The sequence below is a fragment of the Ovis aries genome, chromosome 15 (genome assembly GCF_016772045.2).
Source record: "Ovis aries strain OAR_USU_Benz2616 breed Rambouillet chromosome 15, ARS-UI_Ramb_v3.0, whole genome shotgun sequence".
Taxonomy (NCBI): Eukaryota; Metazoa; Chordata; class Mammalia; order Artiodactyla; family Bovidae; genus Ovis; species Ovis aries.
The window spans coordinates 4,865,991-4,880,876 of NC_056068.1; the positions used below are offsets into that span (position 1 = coordinate 4,865,991).

The 14,886-nt window shown below is 36.6% G+C and overlaps 1 protein-coding gene across 2 annotated transcripts in view; it reads right to left on the reverse strand.

The window, feature by feature from the left end:
* Nucleotides 1-14,886, reverse strand: part of DYNC2H1 (dynein cytoplasmic 2 heavy chain 1) — a 388,746-nt gene that overhangs the window by 92,914 nt on the left and 280,946 nt on the right. For both annotated transcript variants that reach the window (XM_060399635.1, XM_004015967.6), the window contains exons 83-84: nucleotides 11,535-11,651; nucleotides 84-293 (exon numbers count right to left, since the gene is read on the reverse strand). In XM_060399635.1, coding sequence (XP_060255618.1) covers nucleotides 84-293; nucleotides 11,535-11,651 — 327 coding nt within the window. The remainder of the gene's footprint in view (nucleotides 1-83; nucleotides 294-11,534; nucleotides 11,652-14,886) is intronic.

Here is a 14,886-nt window from a genome sequence, read left to right on the forward strand (position 1 = left end):
TAAGACTTCTAACAAAGGTATACAAGATGGAGGAGTCATTTACATTAATGAAAATAAAACACATATATTTAATATTGGCTTACCTTTTGGTTTAATAAAGCACTTGCCAATTTTTGTACTTCTGAACTCAATAAGGTGGTTCCTCTGATGACTTTGCTGAGAGCAGCAAGAGACTGATGGACACTCTGTACTAAGCGGATGGCGTTAAATTGTTCAAGAATGATGAAGGATAATATTGGAGATCCTTGTCGATCATTAGGAGGCAACAATTTCTGATGAATCAGGTTTGAATTCTAAAAGAATAATGTATCATGTAATATTTGCTGAAAAGTAACACAAATGTATCAAAACATTCAAAAGTTATTTAAACCTTTTGTTGGTATACTTGTTTTGAAATACTCTCTTATGAATGGTCAAATTTATTAAACCCATAAATACATAGGAAAAGAATTCTGGACTTCACCAACTTAAATGGGGTGAGAGTGGGAACTGAAAACGCAGCAGCTGATACAGCTGGAAAGTGTAAGAACAGCACGCTGTAAGCCAATGCAGAGAGAGCAGCACGGCTAAACTACCACTCGATTGCCACAAGGAAAGCAGAAGAAATCATAGCTTTGAAAAATATGCAAGCAAATACTTATTTCAATTTGAAAATTACCTGTATGTAAACTTTAAAAAGTACATTAAAGATCTGTACCAGTGAATATTGTATCTTAGTATTTATTTCTACATCTATACTTTAAGAGAGGCTCTGATACATGGAACTTGGGGCTTCTCAAATTGTTAAAAAAAAAAAGTCAAGGAATCCCAGCCGTATCTAAACAGTCTACATACCTAAGGGAAAAAAAAAAATCACCTCATTAGTATTCTTTAAGTGTCAAAAACCTGTCAAAGAGACAGCACTGGGAAGTCTGCACTCTTAGCTACTGTCCATTTTCCTGACTTCCTCTGTATGTTCTGCTTACAGTCCTAATGAAGGGTCCCCTCTTCTTGTTCTAGCGGTTGTCACATTCCCATATTCTATGAGAGCACTGTCTGTTTTTCATGTTTTTGGTATGATGATTTAATATCATAATATGAAAATCTAGTCATTAAATAACTATGAAATAAATTATACTGGCATGAAGTCATTCCTGAAAATAGATTCAGACTATGAGTTCAAATTTAGGCATTTTATTTGTATTAATAGTACATTTAATATATTAAAGCTGTTGGAGTCATCTTTGATAGACAAAAAAATGCACATAAATGTGCCTATAAAAGTACACAGTGGTAAACTCTAAATCTAGAAGAGAAAAAGAGTATATTACTAAAATTAACTATAAATATTATCCCCTAGATTGGAATTGGCATAAGGCAGTGGCACCCCACTCCAGTACTCTTGCTTGGAAAATCCCATGGACGGAGGAGCCTGAAAGGCTTCAGTCCATGGGGTCACTGAGGTCGGACACGACTGAGCGACTTCACTTTCACTTTTCACTTTCATGCATTGGAGAAGGAAATGGCAACCCACTCCAGTGTTCTTGCCTGGAGAATCCCAGGGACGGGGGAGCCTGGTGGGCTGCCATCTATGGGGTCGCATAGAGTCGGACACGACTGAAGTGACTTAGCAGTAGCAGACTGGAATTATTTGAACCACAGCATGACATAAATAATACTTAACACACCTCCAACCTTAATCAAGTTATAAAACTGACATAAAATTTGGATTATAGACTTTCCATAATTCCTCATATTAAAAACCATTCCTGGAAGTGAATAATATGTGGTACTTAAATCTTTATCAATCTTACACTAAGACTGACAAAGATTCAGTTCAGTTCAGTCACTCAGTCATGTCCAAAACTGCAATCCCATGGACAGCAGCATGCCAGGCCTCCCTGTCCATCACCAACTCCCAGAGCTTGTTCTAACTCATGTCTGTCAAGTCGGTGATGCCATCCAACCATCTCATCCTCTTTCGTCCCCTTCTGCTTCCACCTTCAATCTTTCACAGCATCAGGACTCTTTTCCAATGAGTCAAATCTTCGCATCAGGTGGCTAAAGTATTGGAGTTTCAGCTTCAGCATCAGTCCTTCCAATAAACATTCAGACTGATCTCCTTTAGGATGGACCAGCTTGATCTTGTATTTCAAGGGACTCTCAAGAGTCTTCTCCAACACCACAGTTCAAAAGCATCAATTCTTCAGTGCTCAGCTTTCTTTATAGTCCAACTCTCACATCCATACATGACTACTGGAAAAACCATAGCTTTTACTATATGGACCTTTGTCAGCAAAGAAATGTCTCTGCTTTTTAATATGCTTCCTAGGTTGGTCACAGCTTTTCTTCCAAGGAGCAAGCATCTTTTAATTTCATAGCTGCAATCACCATCTGCAGTGATTTTGGAGCCCAAGAAAATAAAAGTCTGTCACAGTTTCCATTGTTTCCCTATCTATTTGCCATGAAGTGATGGGACCGGATGCCATGATCTTAATTTTTTGAATGCTGAGCTTTAAGCTGACTTTTCACTCTCCTCTTTCAGTTTCATCAAGAGCCTCTTGGTAAAGATTACTGAATAATAACTTATATATTTTTATCCATCCTATTAAACTGATTAGTCAAATTTGCACTGTCCACACTGTTACTTTATAGAAGAACACACAAAAAGGGAATCTCAGATCACTCAAACAAGATTGCATTTATTTATGATGCAAGAAAATAGAAAACTTAGTGTACTGAACTTTTTAAAAAGTTGATTTAAGAGAGTACCTGCCAAAACTACTTAAAATTTAGAGTTCAGATAAGAAGTATGGTCTAGAGACATGTAGTAAGTGTAAAATACCAACTGAATTTCAAAGACTTGATAAGAAAAAAAGGATGTGAAATACCACATTAACAATTTTATATTGATCATCTGTTGAAATGCTAATATTTTGAATATATCAGGTTAAATAAAATATATTATCAATTTTATTTCTTCATACTTATTTGAACATGGCTACTAGAAAATTTAAAATTACAACTATGGCATCTATTTGTGTTTTACATTATATTTCTATTGTATAGTGTTGGTCTAGAAACTATCAAGTAAAATGATATAAGTTCAGGAATAAGAACAGAACAACATGGGAGAAAACAGCACACAGTGGGGTCTTTAAAAAAGTGTTTGATTAATGAAAGATGAAAAAAATTATGAAAAAAATTAACAGTAAGAAGCCCCAAAGTGATATAAATTGTGATAAATGAATGACTGAGAGAAATACAGCAGAAGACATCAAAGAATATTATATTTTATAACAATTCATTTCCTATAAGCCTTCATAAAGCTTTATTAAAAAATTAATACAACTTTAACTATAAAAATATAGGTATTTTATACATTCTGAAAGAGTTAAGTATAGAGATTTATAGCAGTAGAAACATGTTAAAGTGTTACATTAATCTTAAAACAACCTCAAATTAAGTATTATTTATAATTCAAGTAGCTAAAATTGCCATGAACAAATTACATCACTGTAAAACATTTTTCAATGAAACTATCTAGGGATGGCAGTCATAGCTTTAGTAAGTTGATTATAAGAAAAACCTTTTTATGAACAAATATAATTGGTTGAATCATGTACTCTGGAAGGACATCTTTGACATTTTAAAGTTCATCTTATCATTAAAAAACTAAGTGTTCATAGGATACCACTATCTAACTATGAAGCTGCTGGAGAAGAAATGATTGTGGATTTTTAAAAACTTAACTATAAAGCAAGAAATATCTTTTGGGCAAGAAAAAAACTAGTCTAATTTTGGTACAATTTATGTATTAATCCAGAATTTTTGTGTTTTAACTAGAATAGTTTCTAAAGCGAGATAATAATTTAGACATAAGTAAAACAGATGACACATAGAAGTACTATTCTCTGTTTTTTTTTTTTAACAATTAAAGCTTTTTGAAAATGATTCCTTCTCAGAAAGAATTTTTGCCACTAAAGGAAATTCAAGCAATGAGTAAAGGTTAGCAAGTTTTTCTATAAAGATTCAGATAGCAAATGTCAGACTTTGTGGGACATAAATCTGTTATAACAAACCAACTCTGGCTGTTACAGTGTAAATTTAGCAACATACAATATATAAACAAACAGGCATGGATGACTTTCAATAAATCTGTATTTACAGAAACTGGCGACAGTTTAGATTTGGCCCATGTGCTGTAGTTTGCCAACCACTCAGGTACACTACCACTTATTCAAAGCATTATGGAGATTCACATATTGCTCTAGATAACATCATAGTCCCTTCCAGATCTGCAGTTCAATGAAATTAGTAAGATGTGAACTGTAGTTTCTATGTGTGTATTTACCCATGACTCATCGAACAATAATCAACAATTGGACAGAAGTATTTTTCCTCTTGTCATATGATCATGTCTTTGTTGAAGATATATTTTTTATGATAAAAAAATACTAAAAGACTTAGCACAGTCATTTTAAAAAGCAAAAATGTAAGTGAGAGACATCAGAAAGAAAGGTGGGGTGGCTTGGAGTTACAGAAAAGGGGGCAATATCTTCATTTCCATGTGGCAGAAATTCTACTATGCCCTCCAGTAATCCTTCATTCCACTTCAGATAATAATTTCCTAATATCTCTCTGGGAAGAAACAAACTTTCCCAACTCTAAGTCCAAATGGTTCTGGTAGAGCTGACTCTGGTATATGAGTTGTGTGCACACTAGGTCCCTTCAGTCGTGTCCAGCATTTTGTGACCCAATGGACTATAGTTCACCAGGCCCCTCTGTCCATGGATTTCTCCAGGCAAGAACACTGGAGTGGGTTGCCATTTCCTTCTCCAGGGGATCTTCCTGATCCAGGGATTGAACCCGGGTCTCCCACATTACAGGCAGAATCTTTACCATCTGAACCACCAACTTCTTTAGAAGTTAACTAATCAGAGCATTCCATTCCTGACCATAGCCACTGGTTGAGAGATGGGCAGATTACCAGAGATAATAAAACATGGTAAGAATCTTGCCTGCATCTTCTGATAAACAGATAACTCTTCCTTTTCACTACATTTGAAAATATATATATTTTATATATAATTTTATATATATATATAAAGAGAGAGAGAGGGAAAGAAAGAGAGAGATGCTGCTGACTAGCAGAGCCGGTAGGGTCAATGCCGAAAGACAGAAGAGGGGAGTACTTTGAGCTGCTACACTGAAGCTGATACTGTAAGCTATTATACCTTTCTAAAAGAAAAACTGAAATGAAGCTAGAGAGTGCTAATAGAAAGAAGCTTTTGTATTAAATACAAATTACTAATTTTACATGCCTGAGAATTTCAAAACTTTTACTTATAATACTGTGATATTAATATACACCAAACACAGTACCCCTAGGGAGACAAGTACAGGATTGACAGCCATCACTCAACAGGACCTTTAGATCTGTCTGTATCTCTTGGGTTTCTAATAGAAAGTCATTATTCATTCATAACTTGGGTATGTAAAACAAAATGGCAATTTAAAAAAAAATATGGATTAATATAGAAATGGCATATTACTAAAACCACATTTATTTCTAGGGAAGAACTTTAATAGGCTATCTGCTCCATAACTCCCACTCCAGTATTCTTGCCTGGAGAATCCCTTGGACACCTGTTTAGAGGAAACACTAGAGCACATTTTATAAAATGGACCCACAATGAATAGTTTATTTTTCCTTCCATGTCATCCTTAAAAATGATGTATGTATTTTCATGACAGTGGAATGCTTTTTGGCATTCTTGTGTGTTCAGCTAACTGTTAGAAACACAATAAATACAACAGCATAAAATGCTTCTGTGTATTTATTCGTGTGCAAGTGTGTTGCTTAAAAGTTTGAATTGTTCTAATATAGTGAGCAAACTGGTTCATAATTTTAAGACTAAAAGGAACAGTCAGCATTTCAACAGTCAGTGCAGATATTCACTGAGAAAAAAAAACAAAAAACTTTGAAGTGCAACATTGCATAATATTACTTAATAGAAAAAGAGAGTCTACAAAGCATAATCACTTAAGAGACACACGTTAACTTACCATATTTTCATAATCAGAAGCAGATTTTCAGCTTCTGGTTTTAGCAGAGTTAAGATACTGCTGAAAACAACTAAATATGTTGAGTAAAATAGTAAAGCAACGTCTTAAATACACTCAATTACAACTATGATCTGAGAAGAGATAAATATTCAAACAAGTGAGTGTTGGATTTTTAAACTTCATCTTTATTAATTACATCCTGAATGTTAACACAAAGTTAACATTAGTGAGATTATTTATCAGCTCACAGCAAATAATGTGCTGCTCCTACACCTTTGCTCCAGGTCTTACCTTTGGGGTGACTGAATGACAGCCAGATCAGTTATCGTATGCAAGCAGCCACACACTCAGTGAGCAAGGTGTGCAAAGGATGGGTGAAGAGGTTATTCTCAGCTTATAAAGAGGAAGAAGGACGCTGCTATGTTCCCCTCCAAAGAGGATGTCCTGGGAAATCTAACCAACCCTGTAGTATGTAAATAAGTCTCTCCTGGAGCCAAATGGTCTACTTGTTACTCAGTCGCTCAGTCATGTCTGACTATGCTATACAATGGACTGCAGTACCCCGGGCTTCCCTGTTCTTTGCTATCACCAGAGTTTGCTCAAACATGTCCATTGAGTTGATGATGGCATCTCATCCTCTGCTGCCCCCTTCTCCTCTTGCCCTCAATCTTTCTCAGCATCAGGGCTTTTCTAATGAGTCAGTTCTTCACATCAGGTGGCCAAAGTATTGGAGCTGCAGCTTTAGCATCAGTCCTTCCAATGAATATTCAGGACTGATTTCCTTTAGGATGGACTGAGTGGATCTCCTTGCAGTCCAACGGACTCTCAAGAGTGTTCTCCAACATCACAGTTCAAAAGCATCAATTCTTCAGTGCTCAGCTTTCTTTATAGTCCAACTCTCACATCCATACATGACTACTGGAAAAACCACAGCTTGGACTATACAGACCTTTGTCGGCAAAGTGATGTCTCTGTTTTTTAATACGCTGTCTAGGTTGGTCACAGCTTTTCTTCCAAGGAGCAAGCGTCTTTTAATTTCATGGCTCAGTCACCATCTGCCCCAGTTATTCTGGGGCCCAAGAAAATAAAGTCTGTCACTATTTCTGGTTTTTCCCCATCTATTTGCCATGAAGTGATGGCACCAAATGCCATGATCTTAGTTTTCTGAATGTTGAGTTATAAGCCAGCTTTTTTTACTCTCCTCTTTCACCTTCATCAAGATGCTCTTTAGTTCCTCTTCACTTTCTGCCATTAGGGTGGTGTCATATGGATATCTGAGATTATCAGTATTTCTCCCAACAATCTTGATTCCATCCTGTGTTTCATCCAGCCTGGATTTTGCATGATGTACTGTACATACAAGTTAAATAAGCAGGGTGACAATATACAGCCTTGACAGACTCTTTTCCCAATGTTGAGCCCATCCATTGTCCCATGTTTGATTCTAAATGTTGCTTCTTGACCTGCATACAGTTTTCTCAGGAGACAAGTAATGTGGTTCAGTATTCCCATCTCTTTAAGAATTTTCCACAGTTGGTTGTGATCCACACAATGATCTAGAGATGTTTCCAAGTTTGGGCTTTATCCTTCTGTCATGGAAATACCTATGAAGATAATGCTCTAGTCTTGCCAGTGCCCTGAGGCTTAGAAGGAATTTACAGCTGTCACATATGTTGCTCTCAGAGAGATAATACAAGTTTTATTATCCTTTTTGAATATAGCACTTAGCTACATGAATAGTTACAAAGTTAATTTCCATAGTATATGAAGAGTCACGTAAGGCTGGGTTTTTTTTTTATGAGAATACAAGACATCCAGAAAGGTTTTTATTTCTCCATACTAAGAATGAGAGAGTAGCAAACAAGCCACTGAAGTTCAAAGACACTGGTGAACCTGAGCCTTGGTATTCATATACACAGCTTGGGAGACCAGGGATAATGTCCAATATCCGCTCAAGGTGGAGAGGTAAAAATGATACATCCAAAAAACGTGAAACCCCAAATGATTACATCCTCGATAGAAGACTGAAATAGAAACCACCTGCCTTCCATCCATCACCTGTGTCTCAGGGACTACAGGAAAACTGCCTACACTGAAATCTGGTACTAACTGGAGTGGGGAGTTTATGTGTCGGAATCTCCTGTCAAAAAATAGCCACAATCAAAACATTAATGTTAGTTTGTATGCACTCCCTTGGAATTTCCAATAAATTTCAAGAAGAAACTTTAATTTATATGGTTCCAAACTAGTGCTATCGCCAAGTATTTGAAAGAAGCATGATCCTTATCTTAATACAAACCAAAGCCTACTCCTACACTCTAAATTGAAAAGGAGCCTGGCAGGCTACTGTCCATGGAGGTCACAGTCAGACATGACTGGGCGACACGACTTTCACTTTTTCTACTCCAAATAAGAGAACACCTATTCCTCAGTGCCCAATCTTAACTTGCTTAGTTTAAAATATGATTTTTATGGGAATTATTATGCAAATGATAAGTCCATACTACAGAAACATGAAGAGGGAAATGAGTAACAGCTGAGCAGGCTTCGGGAAGCTGCTGGGACTTTACCTGCCCATCCCTGGTTTAGCACAGCCAGGAGATTCCAGTAAAAGGAAATAGCATTTGGAAAGTCCTCATAGACAGAACCACTGAGGTCTGCCTGTCAGGCTTACAGGTTAGGTTGGATATGGAGCCATGTTGTGGAAAACAATTTTCTTTAGGAAAATTAATGTAATAATCTGAAATATGACTTCGAGGATGGACATATTATAAGGAGAGTCAAATTTGTTGTTTTCTGCAATAATATGTATGAGAAAGAATAAAAGCCTAAATTATGGCAATAGCTTTAGGAAGGAAATGGGAGAGATAAAAAAATAAAACATTATAACAGGATGAAGCACAAGATATTTGAAAGATTAATTTGACTATATTATATGAATATAATATAATAACAACTATCTTTTAATGAATCTATAGTTATCTTACAAATAAAACAAAATGACATTTTAAAAGTTATGCTCCCACAGCTGGGCATACACACCGAGGAAACCAGAATTGAAAGAGACATGTGTACCCCAGTGTTCGTTGCAGCACTGTTTACAATAGCCAGGACATGGAAACAACCTAGATGTCCATCAGCAGATGAATGGATAAGAAAGCTGTGGTACATATACACAGTGGAGTATTACTCAGCCATCAAAAAGAATACATTTGAATCAGTTCTAATGAGATGGATGAAACTGGAGCCGATTATACAGAGTGAAGTAAGCCAGAAAGAAAAACACCAATACAGTATACTAACACATATATATGGAATTTAGAAAGATGGTAACGATAACCCTGTATGTGAGACAGCAAAAGAGATACAGATGTATAAAATGGACTTTTGGACTCTGAGGGAGAAGGAGAGGGTGGGATGATCTGGGAGAATGGCACTGAAACATGTATATTATCATGTAAGAAACGAATTGCCAGTCTATGTTCGATATAGGATACGGGATGCTTGGGGCTGGTGCATGGGGATGACCTGGAGAGATGATATGGGGAGGGAGGGGGGAGGGGGATTCAGGATTGGGAACTCATGTACACCCATGGCAGATTCATGTCAATGTATGGCAAAACCAATACAGTATTGTAAAGTAAAATATAGTAAAAATAAAAATAAAAAAAAAAAATAAAAGTTTTGCTTGGTTCTGGACAAAATGGGCAACATATCTCCCACTTCTGCATTCTGTCTTGGATAAAACAAGAGGACAACGAACCCAGAAAATGGCACAAAAAGAATGGAAAACATCTGGGAGACAGAAAGGGTCTGGGTAACAGCCAAGTAGAGAATATAGTAACCTATGGCTGAGGGCTGGATGCATGGGTGGGGTCAAGCTAGGAGAATCCTGGGTTGCAAATTTATCTTTTCATGTTTCCCTGGAAAGAATACTGCTCACCATCTTACCATTTCAGGGCTGAAAATAGCAGTATTAAGCACCCACCAATGACAGCACAGTATTCGATATTTTATAGCATGCAGCCCAGCTATGTAAGGAATACATTGAAAAAGGTATAGCTAGGAAGGCTGGCTTTTAGAATTCCAAGTTCTCAGAGTATCAAACAGAATGGATGCAAAACAAAACAAAATCCACACCTGTATTTAATGTGGTGAAATTTAGGGAAAATAGAGACAAAATATTCTGCTGCTGCTGCTGCTGCTAAGTCGCTTCAGTCGTGTCTGACTCTGAGCGATCCCACAGACGGCAGCCCACCAGGCTGCCCTGTCCCTGGGATTCTCCAGGCAAGAACACTGGAGTGGGTTGCCATTTCCTTCTCCAATGCATGAAAGTGAAAAGTGAAGGTGAAGTTGCTCAGTCATGTCCGACTCTTAGCGATCCCATGGACTGCAGCCTACCAGGCTCCTCCGACCATGGGATTTTCCAGGCCAAGAGTGCTGGAGTGGCGTGCCATTGCCTTCTCCGTGGGCAAAAAACTAATGAGTTACAAAGAAATAAGAATCAGATTAACAGCAAATTTCCTCAATAAATTTGTATAAATTTGATTTTAATGTATAAGCAAGGGTTGGTTTAAGAAAAAAAAGGTTAAAGAATAATAACTTCAATATGAACTGATACGAAGAAGGGAAATCAGGGCCATGACTTCATGGTCAGGAATCTGTGCAATGGGGTTACCTGTATGCCTCAGGCACTAGTGGAGAGCCTGGGTTTGGAACACCAAGGGATGCAGTGTATCTTTTCGCTCTCTAATTCTTCCTCAAGCTTTATCAATCTGATGGTCTAAATAAAGTGGCAATTCCAGTTAGCTGAGGTCATTATTTATTCAGATTCCCAACAATCACCAATTGTTGACACTAAGAATAACTTGAAAACTAAGATTTGAGGGTTTGAAATTTTATAGGTTCTGAAATAAGCCTAATTTGACTTCCCTTATTGGAGAAGGGTATCGATATATAAACATTTTTATAGCATTACTAAACATATGAGTTGTAAAATTATATTTTTTAATTTCAGAAAGTAAGTCCTTATTCAATTAGAATAGTAACCATTAATACTGCAATGGTTTTGCCTAGTGAGCAAGCAACCATCTATAATCCATAACTGTTCTGCAATATAGAAATAATTCTAGTCGATGAATTGCTTTTTCTTAGCACTTGGATTCCTTTGAAAATTTTCACATTTAAGAGAAGTCATTGACTTTACAGAAAGAGGGAAGAGAAGACAAAGAGTGAACAAAATATGTATCAGCCACAGAGGATGTCACAGTACATTACCAGGATAAGACAAACTACACTGGCGACACTACTTCTTGGGCTGATGTACTTCTATTACTATTATTTCCTTCATCTTTTTCCAGGATACTGCATACATTAAGGGCGCATCAATACCAAAATTTACCAACATACTTGGAGATAAAACTGGAAAAAGAAAAGGATATGGAGGAAAACAGAAAAAAACAAAGGAAGAATGTTCCACTACTAACCTGATTTAATTTCTTCCAGAGATTGAGGACAGGAGAAAGTTCATTAGACCAGATTTCTCTATCAAATTTGCAACCAGCTGTTACAGATCTGCCTAAGATCTTCAACTGTGAAATAACCTGAATGAAGAAAATAAAAAGCAATAAATGAACACGACCATTCAGTAGGATACAAAAACAGCCATATTTAACTTATAAAGACTATGTGTGTGTATATATATATATATTTATGTACATATTATAATGACTTTTCATTTGAAAAGCTACTTCTTTAGTTAGATCCATTCTTAATAACCTCTTTGCTCACTTCTGAAATAAAAATATTTTTCAATTGGAATGATTTAAATTGCATAACCTCAAAATACTGATATAATTTTTTGAAAAGATGAAACGACAGAAAAGATAGTAAATAGTATGAAAGTGAAGTGAAAGTGTTAGTCGCTCAGCTGTGTCCTACTTTTCATGACCCCATGGACTGTAGTCCATCAGACTCCTCTGTCCATGGAATTCTCCAAGCAACAATACTGCAGAGGGTAGGCAGTCCCTTCTCTAGGGGATCTTTCCAATCCAGGGATGGAACCAGGGTCTCCTGCATTGCAGGTAGATTCTTCACCATCTGAGCCACCAGGGAAGCCCAATAAATAGTATAGCAAACTATGAAATAGTAAAACAATTTTAAGTAACTGTTGGTACTCATTACAATAACTCTAAGCTTTTAGGATTCTATATTGATTTTAAGTTGCCATCTCAATGTTTCTTCTATATATAAGACTCAAATGAAAGAAGTTATAGATCAATTAGTAAAAATCAAGCAAAATAAATTCTTTCCTGCTTAGGGCTTACACTTCTGTGAAAGGTGTCTGATGGCTCAGACAGTGAAGAATCTGCCTGCAATGCAGGAGACCTGGGTTCAGTCCCTGGGTGGGGAAGATTCCTTGGAGAAAGGAATGGCTACATACTCTAGTATTCTTGCCTGGAAAATTCCATGGACCGGGGAGCCTCCTGGGGTTGCAAAGAGTCAGACGCAACTGAGCAACTTTCACTTTACTTTACTTCTGTAACTTTCAAGTTATCAGCTTCTCTGTCACCATTCTCTGGAGAAGAAAACAGCAGCCCACTCCAGCATTCCTGTCTGGAGAATCCCATGGACAGACCACGGGGTCACAAAGAGTTGGACTCGACTGAGCGACTAACAAACACACACTTCATTTGCTATTATTTTCTCCCATTCAGAAGGCTGTCTTTTCACCTTGCTTATATTTTCCTTTGTTGTGCAGAAGCTTTTAATTTTAATTAGATCCCATTTGTTTATTTTTGCTTTTATTTCCAGCATTCTGGGAGGTGGATCATAGAGGATCCTGCTGTGATTTATTTCTGAGAGTGTTTTGCCTATGTTCTCCTCTAGGAGTTTTATAGTTTCTGATCTTACATTTAGATCTTTAATCCATTTTGAGTTTATTTTTGTGTGCGGTGTTAGAAAGTGGTCTAGTTTCATTCTTTTACAAGTGGTTGACCAGTTTTTCCCAGCACCACTTGTTAAAGAGATTGTCTTTACTCCATTGTATATTCTTGCCTCCTTTGTCAAAGATAAGGTGTCCATATGTGTGGATTTATCTCTGGGCTTTCTATTTTGTTCCATTGATCTATATGTCTGTCTTTGTGCCAGTACCATACTGTCTTGATGACTGTGGCTTTGTAGTAGAGCCTGAAGTCAGGCAAGTTGATTCCTCCAGTTCCATTCTTCTTTCTCAAGATTGCTTTGGCTATTCGAGGTTTTTGTATTTCCATACAAATCTTGAAATTATTTGTTCTAGCTCTGTGAAAATGTGGCTGGTAGCTTGATAGGGATTGCATTGAATTTGTAAATTGCTTTGGGTAGTATACTCATTTTCACTATATTGATTCTTCCAATCCATGAACATGGTATATTTCTCCATCTATTAGTGTCCTCTTTGATTTCTTTCATCAGTGTTTTATAGTTTTCTATATATAGGTCTTTAGTTTCTTTAGGTAGATATATTCCTAAGTATTTTATTCTTTTCGTTGCAATGGTAAATGGAATTGTTTCCTTAATTTCTTTTCTACTTTCTCATTATTCGTGTATAGGAATGCAAGGGATTTCTGTGTGTTGATTTTATATCCTGCAACTTTACTATATTCATTGATTAGTTCTAGTAATTTTCTGGTGGAGTCTTTAGGGTTTTCCATGTAGAGGATCATGTCATCTGCAAACAGTGAGAGTTTACTTCTTCTTTTCCAATTTGGATTCCTTTTATTTCTTTTCTGCTCTGATTGCTGTGGCCAAAACTTCCAGAACTATGTTGAATAGTAGTGGTGAAAGTGGACACCTTGTCTTGTTCCTGACTTTAGGGGAAATGCTTTCAATTTTTCACCATTGAGGATAATGTTTGCTGTGGGTTTGTCATAGATAGCTTTTATTATGTTGAGATATGTTCCTTCTATTCCTACTTTCTGGAGAGTTTTTATCATAAATGGATGTTGAATTTTGTCAAAGGCCTTCTCTGCATCTATTGAGATAATCATATGGTTTTATTTTCAATTTGTTAATGTGGTGTATTACATTGATTGATTTGCGGATATTGAAGAATCCTTGCATCCCTGGGATAAAGCCCACTTGGTCATGGTGTATGATCTTTTTAATGTGTTGTTGGATTCTGATTGCTAGAATTTTGTTGAGGATTTTTGCATCTATGTTCATCAGAGATATTGGCCTGTAGTTTTCTTTTTGTGACATCTTTGTCAGGTTTTGGTATTAGGGTGATGGTGGCCTCATAGAATGAGTTTGGAAGTTTACCTTCCTCTGCAATTTCTGGAAGAGTTTGAGGAGGATAGGTGTTAGCTCTTCTCGAAATTTTGGTAGAATTCAGCTGTGAAGCCATCTGGACCTGGGCTTTTGTTTGCTGGAAGATTTCTGATTACAGTATCAATTTCCGTGCTTGTGATGGGTCTGTTAAGATTTTCGATTTCTTCCTGGTTCAGTTTTGGAAAATTGTACTTTCTAAGAATTTGTCCATTTCTTCCACGTTGTCCATTTTATTGGCATACAACTGCTGATAGTAGTCTCTTATGATCCTTTGTATTTCTGTGTTGTCTGTTGTGATCTCTCCATTTTCATTTCTAATTTTATTGATTTGATTTTTCTCTCTTTGCTTCTTGATGAGTCTGGCTAATGGTTTGTCAATTTTATTTATCCTTTCAAAGAACCAGCTTATACAAGCAACTTCTGCAGCTCAACTCCAGAAAATAAACGACCCAATCAAAAAATGGGCCAAAGAACTAAATAGACATTTCTCCAAAGAAGACATACGGATGGCTAACAAACACATGAAAAGAT